This window comes from Streptopelia decaocto (genome assembly GCF_964273445.1).
Source record: "Streptopelia decaocto genome assembly, chromosome: 4".
NCBI classification, from domain to species: Eukaryota; Metazoa; Chordata; class Aves; order Columbiformes; family Columbidae; genus Streptopelia; species Streptopelia decaocto.
This window is the reverse complement of record NC_138658.1, coordinates 34,051,801-34,074,820: the sequence shown is the minus strand read 5'-3', so window position 1 is coordinate 34,074,820 and position 23,020 is coordinate 34,051,801. Positions and strand designations below refer to the sequence as shown.

At 37.7% G+C, this 23,020-nt stretch overlaps 1 protein-coding gene across 1 annotated transcript in view; it reads right to left on the bottom strand.

The window, feature by feature from the left end:
• GLRB (glycine receptor beta) overlaps positions 1-23,020 on the bottom strand; it is a gene marked incomplete at both ends in the record, with an annotated part of 44,309 nt that overhangs the window by 6,044 nt on the left and 15,245 nt on the right. The window contains 5 exons of the mRNA XM_082050812.1: positions 4,227-4,519; positions 10,326-10,478; positions 14,219-14,359; positions 15,703-15,785; positions 18,673-18,902. Of these exons, the coding sequence (XP_081906938.1) occupies positions 4,227-4,519; positions 10,326-10,478; positions 14,219-14,359; positions 15,703-15,785; positions 18,673-18,902 (900 nt within the window). The remainder of the gene's footprint in view (positions 1-4,226; positions 4,520-10,325; positions 10,479-14,218; positions 14,360-15,702; positions 15,786-18,672; positions 18,903-23,020) is intronic.

The following is a 23,020-nucleotide window of genomic DNA, read 5'->3' as shown; positions in this document are numbered from 1 at the left end:
ACATTGCTAGGAAACACATGCAGACTCCTACTGAGGATTCCCAATAAAAGGCAAGTGCCAGCAGTTGCCACTAGGTTGCATAATTTTCTCCTCTGCTTAGAACAGCATCTACTTGCAGCCTCTATGAGCTAAGGGAGCCAAACTGTTCTTGCGGCTTCTTGCCTCTGAATGCATAGCCGCTGCAGCTCCTAGCAAACACAGCAGAAGTGCTTATGCTGAATTTCACTTTTTTCTACAGATTCAGGTTGATCTTGCCAGATGGACCACTTGACTTTAATCAGACAGTCATACTGATAAACCTGTGGGCTTAAAATTGCACTGACATTTCAAGTGTTTTTGTTGGAGGGGGCATGAGTCACAAAGCATGGACTTGGGGGTTTGGCGTATGCTGGTAACATGCAGCTTTTGCGTCAGCCAGTATCCAGGATTTGGTGGAGAGGAGAAGTAGTTTGCATCCATGGAAGGTTTTCTCCATCTTTGTCTGATTTACAGATTGTGAGCATTGTTTTCATCCTGTCATTTTCACTGTTGCTGTTGGTGGCTATTGGTCATGATCATTGACCTTAGTGACACAGTAGTGCCTTCCACTGAAAACTTCCAGGCGGACCCTTACAGATTCTGCTACAGGGGATCTCTTCTCCTCACTTTCAATTATGAATGGCATCAAGCTTTTAATTTTTAGGATATACTGAAAAGTTTATCCCTTTATTTATTGTCATAAAAAAGGAACAACAGCCACTTATATTATTAAGGATGATGACATGATTTAGTTATGGCTTGTTTTTCACTAATATCAAACATGCCAAATCTCCAGACCAGATGCCATTTTTATCTTTAACAAATAGATCAAATACATGAAAACAAGTTATCCCATGAGGGCTGGAACCAGGGGTGTCTGACCACCCCACTTGCTTCCCTGTGCTCCTGCCGATCCTCCCCACGCCTGGGACCTTCCCACCCCAACAACCCCACTGTACTTTACATACCAGTCCCTTCATTAAATCTCCAGGAGAGATATCACTCTGCAATGCTGAATGGCTGCGATGCGCAGCAAGAGCGCAGCTTGCGGCTCAGGGAACACTGGTAAACTGGCCTGTCATCAGGATCAGGGCTATTTTCAAGTGAAATAAAGCAATTTATCTTTTTGAACTTGGTTCCTCTCTAATAACTAACAGATATGTCTCAGCATCAGTCAGTAAATGTCTCATAATAAAGTGCTTCATTTCAGCTGGGGAAACATTTACAAATGAAATTATTAATTCCCTCTGTTTTTCCCCACTTGTAGTTTTCTGCTTCCAGGTCTTTCCTGTTGGCTATGGTGAGATTTCCAGCTATAGCCTCAGTTGCTTTTGCCTTAGTATCCCCTCCTATATGGAAAGAGAACATCCTCAAACATTTCTATGGGATGCACACTCACATGAGGGATGCAGTTCCAAGTTGTCCTGTTTTATTCTAGAGTTATACATTGGTTTGCCTAAGTCTTTCCAGACATTTAGCACAGTACTTGCTCTCTCCTCACACATAATCCTATACAACTCTGATGAAAAACAGCTCCTGAAGTTCTGGGACAGCACTCTGGCCTCTTTTGTTTCATATTCTTTATGCCTTTCAACAGACAGTTTTTTTCCATTACCTGTTTCTTTAATGTTTCCCTCCCTTGCATATTTGCCATTTGATAAATGCATTCTTGATCATGACAAACTCTGTATGGGAATGATCCAAATTTTGTGGGGCAGGCCTGGTTTTGAAATAGGAATCAGAGCTACTGAAAGATTTAGACCTGTTCTGATTTAAGAGTTTAGTACAGGCTTCTCCAGGGCTGACAGCTTTCAAAGTGCTCCTACGTGGTAGCTGGTTCAGAGGGAGTTTTCAGCTAGGCAGATTTAGAGCATTCAAATACATAGAATCATTGTCCTATCACATCGTGAGGTCAAATGATTCATTGGTCTGGGACCTTCTTCTATCTCAGCCTGGTGATCTTCCCAGAAATTACCTCCCCAGGACATCCTTCCTCAGGTAGGCTATATTTCAAAACAGATGGCTGGATACAAGCCATCATTAGCCACGAGGGCAGGAGACCACTCAGCCACATGGTGAGCTTTTACAGCAATGAATATATATTTCTGATATGTCTCAGCAAACAAATGTGTAGTAACTCTTCATATAAAGATCATCAGAAGCTGTGCATGCCCAGGACTCCGTATAAATCCAACACAGATTATTGTTGCAGAAATTATAGATATTGGAATGTTAAAGGTCTCTGAGAACAAACTGGGAAGACCCTGAAAAGTGCAGATCAAATGTGAGGTACTGGAGCTGAAACTGCACAATTATGGAGGGGAGACACGGCAAGATCTTGGAGGGCAAACTGAGGTCTGAATCCTAAAAAACTTTAGCCTATCACTAGACATCATTCATGGGGAGTGTTGCTTACTTTTTGTGAACAATGACTCCCCATCCTCTAAGTCTTAAAATTCACTGTACACCCAAACTTGCATTCTTGAAAATAATTATTAAAAGATGGAAGGATATCATAGGTGATAAAAGTTATCATTTTATTCTCCTTATGGCTATGAAGATGGCAAGCACTTTAGGCGGTGTGTACACTGAGGAGAATCAGTAAATTAGCATTTTGGTTTTGGTCACCACTGAAAAACTGTAGTTTTTTGTTAATCTTGTCATTGATCAAGCTTACACTTGTTAAGTGCCTGAAACAGGAATAGATAGATTTTATGCTGCTGTGCTGGACTGGTGCAACTATTCTGTCACAAGAAACAGCTGAATTGTGGACCTGCAAATTGCTGATCACAAAAACAACACATTCCGTTCCAGGGAAGCAAAACCGTAGCTGAGCTATCTTCCTTTCTACTCAGTTCCCATGTTGCCTGGGCTTGGGGAATTACTTGCAACACAAGTCAAAGCAGACATGGGGTTGCTCTAAGCTGAGCCTGGTTGCCTGCCAGAACAGTTGTCAGAAGACTCTTCTACCAGCTGAGAAACATGGTAGTCAAGTGCAGCACTGTACGATATCTGCAGCTCCTCAGGACTGGGTCTAATTACTAATGTGGCAATGCCAGTATGATGGTAGGACAGAGATTCCACCATTCAGGCATAAACTACTTCCTCCTTAAAGAAGCTTTTAAGTCACATTGTATGCTAACAATATAATCACCTGGATCTGGCCTAATAGCTTTATTTTATGAATTAAAATTGCAGAGTCATTGACAACTATAAGCTGAATTAATATTCCATGTTGTAGCATAACCTATTTTCTTCTGTACAATAAATGTCAATTAAATATCACTCAGGACTGGGGGCAGTTGGCCTGGGATGTCTGATAACTCTTGGAGCACAAACAGGGAGTTATACAACACCAGGAACCTACCATTGTGACAGAAAGTTTGGCCTGATCTGAGATGTACATCTCATCTTTATCTGTATAATGAGATCTGATCTGATTTACCCATAAACTCTTTCTGGCAACACAAGAAGTGCAGGAACTGTTTGACAGACAAACAGACCTGTCTTTTGTTTACAAATACCAAGACTTCTGGATCCCTGGCTTCAGAGATGCTTGACATGCAATGCAGTGCAGCTGTGGCCATCCCCGGGAAAGCAATGAGACGGGTGTTATTTGAGTACGCTCTCAGCAAATACTGACTGAGAGTCCTGTCCTCTGAATAGTTACGGTTTGACAGCTGCTATTTACTATGAGAAATATAGCAACTGTAAAGCTTCTTGCTGCTTTATTTACCTGAAGCTCAGCAGCAACCATGGCACTAGGATATTAAGAGACAAATTTTTCATTTAGTGCATCTGACCCCAAATAACTAGGGACCAACTGGTCAGATTGCTAGCTATTAATTACCAGCATGTTTTTAAGGGCTTGGGTACTTCTAAGATTAAGCACTATCCAAAACCATAGGGTGTTTCAAAAAGATGGACCCAGTTTCAAAGTAGTATATTTCACGATGGCAACATGTTACAATTACACAAAAATTTACAAACGGCTTAATGAGTTATCAGGTGCTAATAATTTGAAACTCTATGCCCTGCCCTTCCCAGTGGTAAGAGTTTCATTCATGGGCGATTCATGGTTGCAGAGATATAGTGATTTCAAACTGGGTCCATCTCTTTGAAACACCCTGTATTATGACAGTATATTCCTGGAACAGTGTTAACAGAGGATAATGCTGATTTTGCGTACACAGCTTCGCAGCTCGTACCTGTAAAGTGCTGATGTGGACAGGAGTCCCTGTGCCATTCACAGTGTTCTTCTTGGCAGTGTTTCCACCTTTCCCTTCCGCTTGCTCTGCCTTGGCAATCTTTGCTTTTTCAGCTTCAATTCTCTTCGGATTGTTTAGCATCACCTGAACCACCGCATACTCCACCAGGGATGCGAACCCAAAGAGAAGGCAAACAATCAGCCAGACATCTAAGGCCTTCACGTAAGACACTTTGGGAAGTTCTGCGGCAAGAGTGGTACATTCAGATGCCAAGCTGAGAACTGAGAAAATACCTACGAAAAGAAAAACAATATATAGATTAAAGAAAACTTGCCCTTATTGACACCAGCTGTGCTCTTACTCTGAAGCAGACAACACTGAATGATGTTTTATAACAGTGATTGAGGCTTCCCAATGTGGTTGGTGTCTATTACAGGAGGTAGACAAAGTGCACATGAGTTCAGTTAATGAACATGTTAAACTGAATACTCAGGTAGCATATTGCCGTTAGTGATGAATTATTAATAAGGAGTACTTCATGTTATAAATGGAGAAAGAAAAAAGTGAGGCTAAACTGGTTGCTGTGGTTTTCCTGCCCCATCACACACAATACCACTGTGAAATGGGCTTTTGAAAGACTTATCTTACAACACATATCTGAGAGATGAAAGAGAAATATATGATACTTCAATCAGAAGTCTCCAAGTCCTTTAAATCAGACTTCAATAGCTACTTGTGTTCCAGAAACCTGAACTGTGCTACAGCAGGAGCACTTATCTGAATGACCTGCCCACAAGTGCAATACACAGGGAAAAGGGAAGGTTTTGCTGAAGAGCAAAGCTGTACCAGCATATCAAAAACTCTGCATTCCCCGTTCACTGTGAAGATGAAAACACTGAGCTGACTGAGGATCTATGATCATTCCCTGTTCAAGCTTACAGGATCTAGAGGAATGTTTCTAAATAAAGGGCTTTGCAGGAAGCCCTTATGGTGAAAAAAATCCACATCTGCAAAGGCTATTGAAAGGTCACACTCATCTTCAAACTAGGTTACAATAAGCATTCCTCCTTACAAGGCTTTCAAATCAACACAGGGCTCACATTGTAAGAGACAAAATACAAGTTTGATCTCAAAAAGGCTCCAATGAAACTGAAATTTCTAACTTTAGAAATGGTTTTCACATAGGGAAAACTTATTTCAAACTCCCAGTTCAGAATGTCCCATTTTGATTCTGTGAATGCTAATGACAAAAATCTTTCAATTATGAATGGGCAGCTTCATGAAATGTAATCAATGTCTATAGAAAAACGTTGGCCACAGTTGCTATCCAAAGCATGAAGCAGATAATTTTCTATGGATCTGTTTTAAGTAACTGAGAATGTGAAAAACTTAATAAAACTGAAAGTATCTGTATCAGCTTATGAAAGTATTAAATTCTAATTGACCATAACCATAAGTAACATTATTTTGCTGCTGTTCCCATTTGGATTTTAATGATTGATATGATACTTTATTCGGTATTAATTTCAAATGGGCAACTTACTAGTTGCTAAAACATCGAAGAGAAAGTACAAAGAAATTATTACAGTCATACAATTTTAAAATACAGAATCTTATAGTGTTTTAAATACAAATGTGTAATATCAACTTATCATTGCATACTCGGATTTTTGTGTCCACTGGGATAATACAGAATGGCCAGATGCACTATGTCAGATCAGAATGACATGGCAAGTACTGAACAAACAAACCTCAGTATTTACTCTGGCTTATTTTCTGTCTACTGCATCTGAAGCATTCAAGTACAAACACGTCCATAAGGACAGAAAGTGAGCATAGAGTAGTGTCCTTTTTTTCTAATTTATTTTCACTAACGAACTACAGCTGTCTTGAGCTGAACACTAATTATGGATCATAATGAACTGCAATAACAGGTACAAATAAGGCTGTACTGTCTCTTAAAATGTAAAGGACACCTCTACCTATGCCCAGCTTTCTGTTATTCTGTACCAGTGTATTGTATCATGTGCTAGACTTCTGAAAGGCAGCTTCTACCATAAGCCTGAACAACCGAATTACATGATGATGTAGACTTGCCCAGCATCTTGGATATTGTATTTTTTTTCCTACTTAACTTTGAAAGTGTTGATTATCTTAATATGCTAACATTATTATCATGCCTCATACTGAAACATTTCTACAATCACTTTGTAGAGCTTAAAATACCAGATCTTACAATCTTGGATTTAATTCTACAAAAATAACTTACAAATTCTACTAGCTGAAAAGATCTTAATGGAGCTTTCATCAATCTGTTCAGCACGGCAATTGAGATCATGGTGACCCACCACTAATTTCCATTTGCCTGGATTCCTAGGATGAAAAGTTAATTCTCAGAGTCCGAGAAACTTCTAGGTTTTCAAGGTAACAATAAAGTGAGATAGAAGTACAGAAATATTCTATTAAGCAACCATTTGCTGCCAGATCAGAGTTAGTATAGCCTTGAAGACCCTAGTATGAGTATTGTAAGCTGCTCCTCTGGCAGCAGCTGCACTAGGTACATACCTACCACAGTCCAAAGCTCAGGGTTCAAACTGAATGAGGAGAATGAATAAATAAACTGCAAGATTACTTCTTTTTTTTTTCTTTTTTTTTTTTTCTTTTTTTAAATTAAAAAAAAAAAAAAAGAAAACAGCAAAGTCCCCCTTTTCTTCTCAGGGAGCGCTAGAAAGAGAGCAGACAGATCTTCTTCCTCTGTACTTGCAAAGTACTGGGAAAGTTGGTCTTTCTAGAAAATACCTCTGCATTTTTGCCCCTACTGTGGCATCCCTTTCAACAGCAAAGTTTAGCTTATCAGTAAGACTAGTTGGCTCCTAGCCTAAAGCATGATTGTATAGGGCTACTATTGAAAAAATACTGCCTCAAGTTACATATGGATAATATCAGAAAGTGCCAATCCACCAAAGCACTTCAGCATGTGCTGCCAGATAAATAAATCTCTCTTTTTTGAACCCATCAAATTTACTGGCCTCAGCACTATCTTCTGGCAGCGAATTCCACAGGTTAATTATATGCTGTATAAACCAGTATTTTCTGGTTTATATTACTGCTTTAAAAATGCCTGGCTTTATCTCATTGATGTTATTGAAAAAGGTAATATTCTGTCTTCCTTTCCTTATCATTTGGTATCTCTAATGCATTCTCTCCTCTCATTAAACTTCATAAACTAAAAGACATGCTCTTGCCAATTCTTCTTCATACTGCAGTTCTAACATATATCTTTATGAATTCCTCTAAGACTCTACATTTGTTGCAATTTTATAAAATGAAATTACGAGAACTAATACAGATGTGAGGACAGGAGTGACAGGGCACGAGCAGGCCTGACCTCAGACCTAGAGAATCCATCACCGCTATTCCAAGCCTTCAGGTACCCTATTGCACCCCCACCTGCACTCTGGACTAATGTTCCATGCTGTCAGGCAGTCCAATGCCCCTCAGATCCCTGCACCTTCAGGGAAGATCTTACTGCTTTTGGGGATCACATGGCAGTGAAGGAAAGAAAAGAATTTTTTAAACAGATGCTGGCACACTGCCCACCTGTAAAGAGCTGGAGAGTCCTTTGTCAGGCTCATTAAAAGGTGAAACGTCAGCATTTAATTAGAAAGAAGCATTCAGTGATATCAGCCTTTACATTGCTTAGCAACAGCTGTTTATGTATCAGTCCTTCATGGACTTCTCTACCACTACATGATCTAACTGGGTGAAACGTTAAGGACTTGCAACTTGTTTAGTTCCTCCATGGACAAAGGCTTTTTCTTCAAACAAACATAAATCCTTCTCCCAGAACATTAATCAGTCTACAAAAACATATGCTGCTTACTGGTTTGCAAAGTAACTTGTATCTCTAAATCACCTGGAAACTTCTGAGATGCCTGGCTATGGGGAGTAGTAACCCACTATACTTAATTCTAAGGATGACTGTACTATGATATTAATAATTAAATGTGAAGTAGCTTCACATCTCTTATCAGGCGTATATCTAGCCATTGAGAGCACAGCGGCCATTGATAACACTTTTTTTGGGATTAGAGATCATCCACTTGACAAAGAAATGTTAATCTCATTAGGTTTCAAGGTGAACTATCTTCAAGGATGTAGCTAGAAGAGTTAGCTGGTCATCCCCGTGCAAACTGGAGAAACATAAAACTGACAGTCCTATCAACTTGCCTTACTAAATACTGACTCAAGAATAAAGGGTGGTCAGATTTAGCAGTTTTTGCTTCTCTGGAGCCAGGAAAAGTCATGTTAACTAGGTCATTGGTTAGTATCTTTGAAAATGTATTATTTCAGAAATGCTAATACCTTAAAAGGGAGAATAAACACTTAAATGAAAAACAAACAAACAATAAATCAGCATGCATGCTTAGTCACAAAGACATCCATGTTACATAAATCAGCACTATACCTCTTATAAATCTAATATATAATGAATAAGCCTGTCTGGTCTGCTATTTGAAGTGCACGATTATAAGAGCAGAAATACAGCTCAAGTTTTGATCATATTTGAGCTCACTACATGAAAAATATTTCCAGTTCTTGTTTCTGTCTTTTTAACTTAAAGCATGCTACATTTTCCCCAATTTTTTTTTCTTAAAATGTCTAATGTTTTGCATTATGGAATGCATCCTTGCTACTTTTCACGGTAAGAGATTATTATATTTGTTACTTGCTATCAAAGAGCTATAGATTGTGACTCCTCTCCAAGCAACTATTTTTAAAGGTCAACAAAAATAAAACTGACTTGTACTCTGAAACAGAACCCTAGAAAAGAGATACAATACATATAACTAGTGTTTTTGTTACATTTAATTAGAAAAAAGCACCCAACACTGACTCAGAAGCCAAAAGTAGCACTCCAGTCACGGTTCTCCAGATTTTTCATAGCTCTTAGTTTATTTTGCCTATCATATCACTGGAGGAGGAAAAGGCATGGTAGATGACCTGAGATGGGTACAGTGGGGCTCAGGCCAGGGGACGTGAGGACACTTTTCCATCTAACAAAATTTAGCAGGCACCCTTCCCACGCTCAACAGGGGACTGGTAAGGTGATGTGGCAGGCCCTGACTCCAAGGGTCTCCTGTGCTTATTGACACACATGAGGCTGCACAGGACTCAATGTCCTGTGGGAGTGTGGAAGTTCACGTGTGGGTGAGAGGTTTCTGAAGAAGGCAGGGGGCTGGAAGGGTTCTGCAACTGCGCCCCTGGGATCTTGAAAACAGGTACGCTGAACCTTCTGGAACATGGAAAAGATGTGGAAAATAAGAGGTATGGACTTGTGAAGGAGTGCTGGGAAAAGGAGAGCATGAGGAAGGAGAGGTCATGGCATGGGGACGGGAATCTGAATAGGAGAAGCATCAAGATGGAAGAACCTGGCTCAGCATTTCATTGAGATCTTGAGGTCAGCAGGTTTGGCCACCCCAGAGCTGGAGTCCTGTGTACAATTCAATTAGTCAAAATAACATTGTTTTAGTTAATTCTGTGTCCTATCGTCTCATAATAAATGAAGGGCTTGCCCACTGTGTTGCGCTGAGCAGCATGAAAGCATGAGCCTGAAGTACTCTCATGAACTGAGTTTCTAATGAAATAAAACCAATCAGGTAACAAGGATGCTAATTCTCTTCCAGACATAATTTTTTTTCTATTACTCTTCAGAAAAACTGCTCCAAGGGGTAGCTATTTGGAGCCTTACTCATCTTCCTGCTTTCTGAATGATATTCAGATGTTCCAGTTCCTATAAACCGCATATTGCCACAGTGTCTGCAGCTTCATCCACACACAGGTAAGATCCTATTTGTCTGGGCTGGGAGAAGCAGAGACAGTTTGCTTAGCATGCAAATCCTGGAACCATTGTCAAGAGAAGTCTCAGTTTCGGAGGTGAATTCTACAGGACAAGGAATGAGGACGTTTCAGTGAAAATGATGAGCGGATAATGGAAGTGAAGTTGCTTTCAGTGTCCAGTGTCATGGTGTCAAAGCAACTGAGAATGGCTCAATGGCGTTAAAGTGGATCGTGATGGTACGTGTAAACGCAGGTTACCCAGTGGGACTCTTGCAGCACTTGCATCAGGATTGATCCAAAATGACAGCCAGGACAGAACCACAATTAGTAGTGTAGGAGCATAAACACCCATCATGTAAAATCCAACTTGTCTTCTTAAAGTGAAGATCACTTCTACACAAGTGTAATAACCTTTAAAGAAATAAATGCATTAATGTGCTTTGCAGGTCAACCTCTTCAGATCCGTATCTTCTAGGCCTTTTTCCATTTAAGTTAAGAGCAAAAGTTCAATGATTTTATTTTCTTTATAAAGGCAAAGAGTTCAGTTTGGAAAAAAATGATCAAAACACAGATCTATATAACCACCACGTGTGGTCAGGCATGTGGTACTCTCTGTGCTCCATAGGGCACCCTCTGCCTTTTCACAGCACATCAGTAACAGGCAGTTAAAGTTAGGGATGGCTTCAAGATGCAGTCCAGATAAAACCAATGGGGTCTAGCAGTCATACTAGCTTAAGCTCATCTGAAAATCCTACTTAGCATTAATTTGTGCAAAAGATGGAATTAAGAAATATTAGTATAGAAAGTTTAGAATGGAAAGAGGTGACCCGAACATGACTCTAAGCAAAGAGATTCCTGCAGTACTGAAGGCTGGTATAGGTGACTTCCAAAATTGGTACAGATTTTTTAAAAAAGACTCTAAAAACTGTAAATTTTGAAGACAAGGAATATTGCTTCAAGTCTTTTAAAATAAGGATCTGAATCACCTAACCATTTAAGATATCTGTTAAGATTAATTCAATATAAAGCTGCAGACACTAGAGGTTTTACTGGAGATAACAGATGGATCAGGAAGTCAAATAACTAGAAAACAAATTATACTCATATATTCACTCAATTAGCAGAACTGGAATTCTTATGTTAATATTAACACAATGGCATTGTAAAAACAACCTCAGAAACTATTCCATCACAAGTAAAAGGCATTCCCACATTATATTACAGCAATTTCAAAATTCAGATCTGTCTATATCTATAAATAAAGTTGGTGCAAAGCAGATTTGGAAGATTGAATCTGTCAAAAATATATGTATTTATCTTCTCTATTTTATCAATTAAGCACTGTAGAATGGTAAGGCATCTTAAAGGTGCTGTTTGGGCATACAATAACCAAAACAACAAAACAATAAAACATTAAAGAAGAATTTCCTTGTGTAGAAGAGACTATATGGTATTTCATAGTTCATTCTATCCTCTGCAATGATGTGTTGTCTGAAAAATTTCCCCTCTATAATTTCTGAACACTTTCTGGATGCTTTTAGGTTTTAGTTTCAGATGAGGGATGACCTTCAAAATCATTATTTGCTTGCCTTATGCCAGAAATGCATTCTGTATGGCTTTATATCATCTTTCATCAGGCAGAGAATAATATGTATTGCTCCCACCATTCAGCTCATGGGGACCTATTTGGATCTATCATGCATTTTGATAAACAAAGAATAGGCAATTTGCAAATATAAGTATTCAATTTATTGCCACAAAAAGTCACCCCAAGTCTGTTCACCATCTTTCTGCTTAGGTAAGTATGATAAAATATCAGTTGACATAAATTGGCAGTAAAGATTAAATTATTTGCAGCTGACATAACTTTCAAAATTTGCTTGCACGTGCAACACTGTCTCTTGATTACCTGACAAAATTAACTGAATTAATTTTAACTATGCAAGACTCTACACTTTCCCTTGTTATATTTCATTATAACATTATATTTCATTATTGCATCTGGGTAGGAACAACCCCAGGTTCCAGTATAAGTTGGGGAGTGACCTATTAGAGAGCAGCATAGGGGAAAGGGACCTGGGGGTCCTGGTGGACAGCAGGATGACCATGAGCCAGCACTGTGCCCTTGTGGCCAAGAAGGCCAATGGCATCCTGGGGTGTAGTAGAAGGGGGGTGGTTAGTAGGTCGAGAGAGGTTCTCCTTCCCCTCCCCTCTGCCCTGGTGAGACCACATCTGGAATATTGTGTCCAGTTCTGGGCCCCTCAGTTCCAGAAGGACAGGGAAGAGCTGGAGAGAGTCCAGCACAGGGCAACAAAGATGATTAAGGGAGTGGAGCATCTCCCTTATGAGGAAAGGCTGAGGGAGCTGGGTCTCTTTAGCTTGGAGGAGACTGAGGGGTGACCTCATTGATGTTTACAGATATATAAAGGGTGAGTGTCATGAGGATGTAGCCAGGCTCTTCTCGGTGACAACTAATGATAGGACAAGGGCTAATGGGTTCAAACTGAACACAAAAGGTTCCACTTAAATTTGAGAAGAAACTTCTTCTCAGTGAGGGTAACAGAGCACTGGAACAGGCTGCCCAGGGAGGTTGTGGAGTCTCCTTGTCTGGAGACATTCAAAACCCGCCTGGACGCCTTCCTGTGTAACCTCATCTAGGTGTTCCTGCTCTGGCAGGGGGATTGGACTAGATGATCTTTCGAGGTCCCTTCCAGTCCCTAACATTCTGTGATTCTGTGATTCTATGTGCTCAAAATCTCCTTTTTTAAAGTACCTTCAATATAAGAATTTAAAGTAAACCAAACAACTACTGGTTACTGAAAACAAGCTTTTAAATATTTTAAATCAAAAAACTACTGGTTACTGAAAACAAGCTTTAAAAATATTTCAGAGTTCTAAAATATTCCATTCACATTAATGAAATATTAATTCCAGTCTTGATTATGAGATTAATATGGTTGTTTTCAAACAAAAAGGATTTTTAGCCTTTTTTTTAAATTAAATTCATTGTTTAATTAGGAATAAAATATTTTTTCATTGCTACATAAACTTCTACCATACCCAGATTCAGACTTGAATGCAATCATTGCCAGTTGGTTGTGCTTTCATAAATACAGAATCTTCCTGAGGGGTGTTAATTTCATATTATTTATGAATGGTAAATCACCTGAGATACTGAATTACGTAGTTAGGCTACAAACTCCCTCCTTTTGCAGTTAAGAGACAAATCTCGTTTCAATTTTCATTACATTTTTCAAGTTAAATTCATTAACTCTGTGATCTCCTAACGTTACTTGAGATCTCTTCAGGCTTGGGATCTAGCTCAGGAACAGCTGCAAATAATGGACCCTCAACTTCAGCTAAATAGTAAATGAGAAACTTGCAGAGGATCCTCAGAATCTGCAGTGCTACAGCCGTCCCTGTTGAGTTTTAATGGGAGATTTATTCGTATGATGCAACAACACTGACTAAAATATGCCCTGCTGACTTCCGTTGTTGTACAAAAGCATTCCAGTTGCCACAGTATGTGAGTATTTTGGATATAATTACAGGCAGGAATCAATCAAAGTAGAAAAGATAAATCATTAGAAGCCAGAGTACAGAAAGCATTGGATAAATTTTTGGCCACACTCAGAAAACAATCATAGGATTGAATAAACACAGGGCTGATGATTGTAAGCAGCTTTCTCTAATTACAGATGTTCCAGGACACTTACAGAAAGGAAGAACCTGCAGGCCAAACCATCTGAAGTTACACTCTAATACTATTCACTTCTGGAAGAAAAGTTGACCAAAATATAAAAATTATCCTACTTTGCTGCAACTGGCATAATTCTACATGAACATCCTTTCAGAAAAGTTAGACACAAGCATAAATGTGCATTAGGACTATAGAAACAAAATGGTGACAATAAGATCAAAAGACATGTAAGCAAAACCAAGACAAGCATTTAATCTCATCTTCAACATAGATGTTTCTATATTTCAATTAGTTTGCAGTAAACGTTTATGATACTATCACATGAACTACTTGTTAGTTAAAAGTAATCTATGTTATGCTATGAAATGTAACACATGAACTGGAATATTAACATTAACTATAAACAGTAATTGAAGGAATCTTAAAGTCTTTTACCACTTATATTACCTACCTGTGCCTTTATAATACTTGGTACAGTTACCATATTCAATATCCTCCTTTTTAATATCAAACTGAGGCAGAGCAATTTTCTCTAGCTGTACAGGATCTCCAGACTGCCAGATAAATCGTAAGTCATCAGTTGTGTAACCAACTACAAGAACAAAATAATAATAATAATAATAGTTTAAAGAACCGTCTCAATCACAGTACACTCAAAAGAAAATCTAGCATATATGTATCATATTTCTTTCACTCTTTTTCTATTTTCTTTTCAAATAATTAAATACAAAAATGAAATAATCCACAATTTAATTTTTACCTAGACCTAAATTAGGACTTGGTGGGTGGAACATCACAGTATCAGCAATATTACACTGATTCCGAGGTGTTTGTTACGGTGCACACTGTTTAAACAAGGAAAGCAAAGCTCTGTTCTCCATGGCTTTGAAGCCTCCATATTCATTCACACTCTGCTTCAGCAAAGCATGACAAATATACTGAACTGTAACAGCACTCACAAGTCCTAGTAACATCAAAAGGATTTAACAACTCAATTACTGTGATCAATCTTGGGTTTTGTGCAAAACAACCTTTCTGCTCAGTTTTTCAGATTAAAGGCCCTGATTCATGAGAGCATTTCCATTCAGTCCTACTGAAACCAATTCAGCGCCTTCATGATCCCCCGAGTAAGGACAGACTTCAGCACACATCTGAGTGTCTAAATCATGATATATACAACACCACCAAGTGAGAAAGTTAGGTGAAAGTAGGCTCACAATATTCAAGCATAAAGCCATATTGATTAAAAATGCATAATCATAATCACGATTCTACATGCCATTTTTCTGCTGTCTTCTGTGTATTATGGATTAACTTAGCTCAAACACAGTACGTGTTAAATGGGAACAGAGAAGGGGAAACACAGAAAAGATGGCATTGGAATACAGCATTTTGCAATTCAAAGCCTCTGAAAAATGTTTAAAGAACCATTCTTTTTCTTCTTCTGGGGGCATTAGACAGATTTTTATTTTATCTTTGAAAAACAGCTGTGGTTAAAAAATCTAAAGTGTTCATAAGCTAACTTCTCTAAGATTCATAGCAACTTAATAAAAATCACAGTGTCTCAAAGCCCCATGATGGAAGATAATATATAAAACAAAATCAGTTGTTTTAATGCTTCATTCATAAAATCAGTCTCACTCCCTTAGAACATAAAGCAAATAACAAAACTGTCAAGATCCTTTATGATAACAATTACTGGGCAGTGAAAATTTTGTCTACAGGGATTGTGTAGAACTGGGGATCATAACTACAGATACAAGAATGAAAGAAACATTTTTAATAGGGAAACGTATGTTGCTAGGAACTACTGAATATTAATTTCAAGATTCATTAAAAATGTTGACATGAACAATACAGAATTGATCATTTTCTGCTTGATTCTCAGGCATGCCTAGAAGGCCACTGTTTTTATACACTGACTGATTTACATACAGCTTTCCAATTGCATCTTGCAGCGCTGTGTATCCATAGGAAACAAGGTCAAGTCCAAAGGGCATGACAGAGTAATAGACAATCTGAAAATGCAGAAATGGAATTTAAAAACATTATAAGCAGTAGACTGCAGTAAGAAAAAAAAAATCAGGTATTTGATTTTCAGCTTCTAAAATAACAGAAAAAAATAAAGTTATAATAAGTAGCAGTTTGAAATTGAGCTATCCCTATTAGTCAGAGAACAGAATTTTATAAAGAGTTTTAAAATATACTAGTTCACAAATTAGAGATCTACTAATACCTGATAGAACACATATAGGTCTTAAGAATAACCAAAGGTCCATACAGAGCAGAGTCCTGTCTCTAGCAGTGGCCCAGGGCAGACTCCTGAAGGAGAATATGAGACTACTGCAATCAGGAAAAGGTATTTTGCCACATGTCCAGCAGCTTCCCAAGAGTTGCACCTCAAGGGCTTCCGAAACCAGACATGATGCTTCAGTATTTAAGGGACCTCAACAGACTTTTTTCCCTCCAAGAAGCTGCTTTGCTTCCAGTTGCCTTCTGGAATCTGTGTAACTTTAATGATGTACAGCATCCTGCAGCAAGGCATGCCATAGCTAAGCTGCACACACTCCAATAATCTCCTTTTCTCTATCTTAAGTCTGCCTCATATTTTATTTTTACTGGAAAAGAACATGAAAAATCGATGTTCATCCATTCTCTCTGTGCCATTCATGGCCTCAACTATCTTGTTTTTTCCAGTGCAAAAAGTTCTGCCTTGCTTAGCTGTTCTTCACAAAGGATGTTGTTCCATAATTTTGACCATCCATGCCTCCCTTCTTGCAGTGGGAAAACCAGAACTGCATTGTATTCAAGATGCAAGGATACAATGAATTTATACAGTAGCATGACGTTCTCTTTAATCCCTAATACTTCCTAGAATTTAATTCACTTTCTCAACCAGCACTGAGCTGTCAGTGGACATTTTCAGAGAACTATCCATCATTACCCAAAGGTTTTTTTCCTACGTGGTAACCACCTCAAAACCAACCAGTTTTTATGTAAAGTTAAAATATTTTTTTCCGACATGCATAATTTTCAGTTATTTACATTGAATTTCATGCCACAGTTTGTTACCTAGTCGTTAGATTAATCTGTAATTCCCACTGTTGTCTGTTATCTTTACTATCCTGAATATTCTGGCATCATCAAAAGCATCTGCCAGTTTTCCAGATAATTTATGTTGAACACCACAGGCCCCAGAAGAGATTTTTCTGTGGAACTCTACTGCCTACTCCCCCTCATGTGTGCACTAGCTGTTTATTCCCACATCCAGTTTCCCAATTCTTAACTACTTATGCAAGCAAGAGCTTTCTCTCACATGCATTTTGCCAAGCATGTATTTTGATAACTGGAAATTCTTTCATTAATACAGGATATCTCCTCTATAAATTAAAAATAGAAGGCATAGCAATTATGTATTTTAAAAAATGAAAATCTTAGTAGCATGTCACCAGAGCAGAGTGCCTCAAAAAATTAATCTTACCTGCACACATATCATTTATGAACATATATTATTAAAAGCAACAGAATATTTTTAGAGGATGACATTATTTTAAAACTTTATTGAATTTGGTTTTGTTATTTGGAAGTTTTCAGAGAAGAACTTTTCCATCAGAAACACATTTATCAGTATTCACTCAATATTCACTATTCGCTAGCCTAACCTATTGACTGAATTAAGTTCACTTATGAATAGCTGCCAACCGGAAAAATATTTGAAAAAAAGTTTAAATGTTTCATTCAACATTTCCTGTTTCAAAATGGAAGTTTCTTTTATAGCTGAAAGCGATTTTCTATTTTGAAATATTAATTTCTACAGACTTCAAAACATGCTACATAAACAATGGAAATCAGAACCAGGACCTTCAGAGTGAACCAAATGAAATGCTTCGATTGCCCAATCTTTTCTTTTCTGATCACTATTGGCAAATTATTGAGACTGCGTTTTTTCATCCTGATTTGGAATGGGCAAAAAGGACCCCAGACTCTCCCATCTTTCTACTTTCTAGCCACTTCTACTCAAAGAAAAAATATCTCATGTGACCATAATTTCAGTAGTGATTCCCTCTTAATGGTAAAGTTGCAGTATATTCAGGTAATCATTTTTTCCTCTATCAGGGCAATATGTTCCAGTTCACACTAGAAGAAAATCCACTCATTCTGTGAAATCGAGCTTAATCTCTAAAAATCATTGTGTCTATAAACTCTCCGGATCTGTAATTCACTATGACATCCTTTTTAATCAATCAATTCGCTGTTTTCAGTGGATGACTATTTTTATGGCATGGTGTACTTTTGATAAACCAAGTCAAACCACAAAAAATTGTTCATTGATTGCAATGAAATTAAAAATTTTTGGGTCTTCTGAAAAAATCTATATCCAGTAAGGCATAGAACTTTGTCAGGATTATGTCCCAATACTTTTACAAAACGTTTATATTCACAAATTCTTTAATTTCTGCCTTTCCCTACATCATTAATAAGTAATCATAATTTTCTTTAGCTGATGTAGAAATTCAAGCGGTGTGCAAATTATACTGTTTTGCTGAAGGCTTTACTTCAGATATCCATTTCACTATGCTTCAAGGAATCCAAGCAATTATCAAAAGGGTTAAAATGTTGTTGCCAATAATACTAGTTTACTTAATGTGCTAGCTTAGCATGACATACAAATGTACAGATACTTCAAATTTCTAGTACTTGTTATGCTGTCAACTGACATGCTTTAAATCATTGTCATCTGATTTCTTTACACACATTTAATTTATTGCAGTATCTTTTACATACTGCCATATAAATTTAAATATTAATCATAAACTGTATTATATTCCTAAGTCTAACAGCATATATATCATGTATCAGGCAATTAAAAAAAAAAAAAAGTGCAGAAATATATCAATAAAATACCTCATGCTGACTAGGACATCTCCATCCCGAAATATAAAAAGGAGGATATTTTCTTGTGTTACATCATGGAAGTTAGCATTTTTTTCATTTGCAAAGAATAAGTCTGGCTTCCAAAGACATTTAAACATTGTTGGGTCCACTGTCAGTGTATCTGAACCCCTCCAATCATTGGGCAGTTTGAGTCTGGGGTCATTCCACTTCTGTCTTAGAAAGATGTTGACTCTATAATCCTGATGGGAAGAACACATGAACACTAGATAAGCCAAAAATGTAGCCAGAAACCCATAGAGAAAGTCAACCATTATATCAGACTGAAGAGAAAAGTAATTTATGTCCTGATTTTTTTAATCACAAAGAGAGTAATCACAGTCGCAAGTGTTAAGTTCACTAATAATCGGTAGGTGACGTCTCGCTCATGTTTTGAATATGGTAACTTTTTTTTTTATTTTAAAGGGCCAAATTCTTCCTCTGGGATCATTTTTCTGTCTCCTTGACGGTAGTCCTCTGTTCTCTAAGCATAGAGAAAAGCACACAGCAGGACAGAGGCAGGCCATAACTTGACTACATCAAATTGCTGCAGGCAGCAGGCACAACATCGCTTCTGTCAGGATATCCCGTGAGTGAAAATTCCAGCTTATTCTCCATTTAGTTAAGTGGCAAACAGATGGCAAAATACCACACTATAAAAGCAGAAAACAGACCAGGTAGATAATACAGTTTACACTAGACACCCAGAATACAGCCTTAGACCTTGTAACAGTGATTTGAGACTATTTTGGTAACTGAGGAAAACTGATGCCAGCTCACAACACAAGTACTGAGGTAGCATGGATGAAAGCAGAAACAAAGCCGGTCTCAAAGTGACAGAATCAGACTTTACACGGAGGAAACTTCCCTCTGAATTCAGCAGGACTCTTGCTCAAGGATGAACAATAGTAGAGCCATGCTCAATGAGAGCCTAATTTTGCCTTCAGGAATTGGAGTAGCATGTGTCTCAGGGCAAAATGATACCCGCATGCGTTCTGTCCTTAGTGAAAGCTGTGTGCAACCAAAGGAAAAATCTGACCGAGTATGTCAGTTAAGATTTTTCAGTCTTACCTCTAAGTCTTTTTGCTTTTTACATTTACATTTTACTCAGTGCTTCTATTTTATGTGTATGTAAAGTAGGCATATTGCATATAGACAAAAATAATAAAGGTATTGTTGAAATAAAGTAAAAACCAAAATAAAACAGCAACACAAAAAAAAACCCAAATAAACCAAAATTCTACATGTAAGGTAAAGTCTATCTCCAGTCTTCCTAGTTGACTTCCATGGTGTGGTTCTTTTTTTTTTCATAATTCTCTATCAGGTACAAAGCATCCTGAGATAAGGGCAGTGTCTTTTACAATTTTACAGCAGTGAAAACATGGCTGCTGCTTTACAGTTATAGCAAAATGCTAGAAATCTGTGAGTGAAGGTTCTCAACATATTTTTGGTTTGTTAATGTATTCTGCATAGCAAACTAATTTTATAAAGTTGTTTATTTTACACTTCAATGCCCTCTCACACATTTTTCTGTTAATACAATGTGAGTTCTCTTCTGTTGTACTTCCTATAATGTATACATTGCAGTCCAAAGCAAGTGCCATGTTGAGACAGTCATGCTAACTCCAGGAGGAAGGAGTTCACTTGGCTAAGACCTCATGCAGAATAATTTACCCTGTTGATTTAACCTGTTAGTTGGAACACAGTGCCCACTTTCTTATGTTCAGTCCACCAGTCAGATCAGCCCAGGTATTTCTTTATTAAAATATATCTGTAATATTTTTCCTTTAAGGAAAATGAAAGCAGCAAAATGAGGTAGAAAGAACTGAGGCAACATTTATTAATGCATACTTCTGAGAGATATGTTACTTGTTGGCAGTCTGCTTTTGAAAAACTATATGTAGTCTGACTCTTATTTATACAAAGACCTATATTATCTTGTCAAAGTAAATAAGAAGTATAAAATAATAGTTGATATGAAGTGACTTTGTACTGGAAGGCTGTCATAGAGAAGCTTCAGAACAGGAGGGAAACAATTACATTAAACCATATGGGATAAATATTGCATACCATTCATGCTTACAAGCATTACACTATTAATTGCACCAAAATTAATTTCCCCATAAACTAGTGCATTACCCTAGTTTTAATAAAATAAAATGCCTTCTGAAAGCCATAGGCAAATGATAAACATTGTCCAACACTTGCCTCCAGCTTACCCATTCAGGAGGAGATGTTTATGTCACTGAAAAGCAGAATGCACTGGCAAAATAAGAATTGGAAATAAGATCAGGTAGATGCTATGTTATTTCCTTCTTTGCTCTATTACAAATGAACTTAAGTATACCTAACAACAGGATGTTGTAATATTTTAAGAACTTGATTCTGTTCCCATTTAAGGCAATGGAAGAAAAATCACATTGACGTAAGATAGGTAAGGTCAAACTCACCTAAATGACTAGAAACTTGTGACAGGGTGTATTTGGAGAGGAAAGCCACCAACATACTTGAGGCAATACAGAAAATGTAGAAGAACACAAAGATATGTCAGGATATAAAACTGTGGCTAGCCAGACAATGATGTCCAGAAGGGCTTCTTTTTAGAAGAATATGAACTATTACAGCATCTGACAGCAGTATACGCTATGATCTGGTACAAGTCTATTTTGAAAGAAGCCTGCAACCAGTCCTCTCAAACCTGGGCATTGAATTTTAAGATTCAGTATGTGTACTAGGATTAGATTCAATAGGTGCTAAAGAAGTGGTCTGCATGAAGCACATGGTCTTCCTCCTATAAATTTTACAAACATTCTTTGAATATTGCAGAATGATTGGCATTTCATAATAAAGGAGAGTCAAATAGCAATTAAAAAGCCTGAAACTAGGGGCAGTGGTGGAAGAGACATTCATCAGCATTAGAGCTAGGAGGACTTGGTAGGTAAAAAGAATCACAGAAGTATTCCACAGGGATTTGTTTTCCCATGAAACTTCAACAGAAGGCAAGTTGTTTTCAGGGAGGTTGAAAGGGGAGGCATTCTAGGAAATATTTCAAATGCAACCTACTAAACAGTGGGCATGCAGCCAGAAAAACTCCTCAGGCCAGAAAACAGGCATAGCCAATACATCTCTTTCTGCAAACTGGAGCACATAGAAGATCATGACAGGCTTTTTCTACATGAACTGCACTCACAGAAAGAAAAGCAGCATAATAACACTGTCTCTTAATAAAGCAGAGAATTGAATTTTTAAGATTAAAATAAGGAAACAATTTTTATTTATATAATTAAAAATTAAAAAGACCTTTCTACAGTGTTTTAAAGGAGAAGAAGGAAGTATTGTTTTGCCATTTGAGTCAGTGAAGAAAGGTTACACTGCAAGTACAAACCTTGAATATAAGATTCAAACCATTTCTCACAGGCACTCTGCACATTTGTTTGTCGAGGCTTCTACTACCACCTCACTTCCAAACACCTAGCACCCATGGTTATTCTTCCCCACCCTTCCATCACGCGAAAGAAGAAACTGTCCTTTTGGCTTGGCTAAAACGAAATGCTTTACCCCCACATAGATTTTGCAAAAACTGCAGCAGGAAGAGTTTCCCAAGTGATACATGAAAGAATAGATCAACCGTTTCTTTTGTCATTGCTTCCTGTGATACATTAAGGCAACAAAGTAGTAATCCAAAATTCACCTAAACATGCTTAGCTGGACATAGATTGGCTGGACATAGAAATCTAAATAAATGCATAACTCAAAGTAAGGATGGTGTTAGTGAAATTCAGAAACATGAAAGAGAGCATGACTTATCTTACAGAAAATCCTAGTAAATTTGCAAGTGACCACATCAGGAATTCACAGACATACATTCCTGTAGGGAGCATATTTAATTTTGAGGCAGGGAAGCACATCCCCTACATTCATGTTTTGTTACCATTTGGATCTGGCTGAATTGTAAAAAAGCCTCTGCAAAAGTCACTTTTTAAAGTATGCAATAAATTTCAGAAACTTGAAAGGGCCATCTGGCCTAATATACCTGCCACCTTAGACACTTATCTCACTCCCACTTTCCTTCTCCTCCTCCCTGTCCCTCTTTAAACTTCAGCCTCCTTTTTGTTTCCAGGAAATAAATTTCAAGGTATCTTTGGCATACTTACATTCTTTGTTTTACTATAATTTCCCACTAATGCTATTAGTTGACTTACTATCATTTGCAATCAAATGCAAATCTTTATTCACCCCTAGTTAAGGAAACAGAAATTTCTGGCCAAGCTGTTCAAAAGCTGTTTTGGCCATCACATGCTTGACTTTGAGCAGCTCTGCA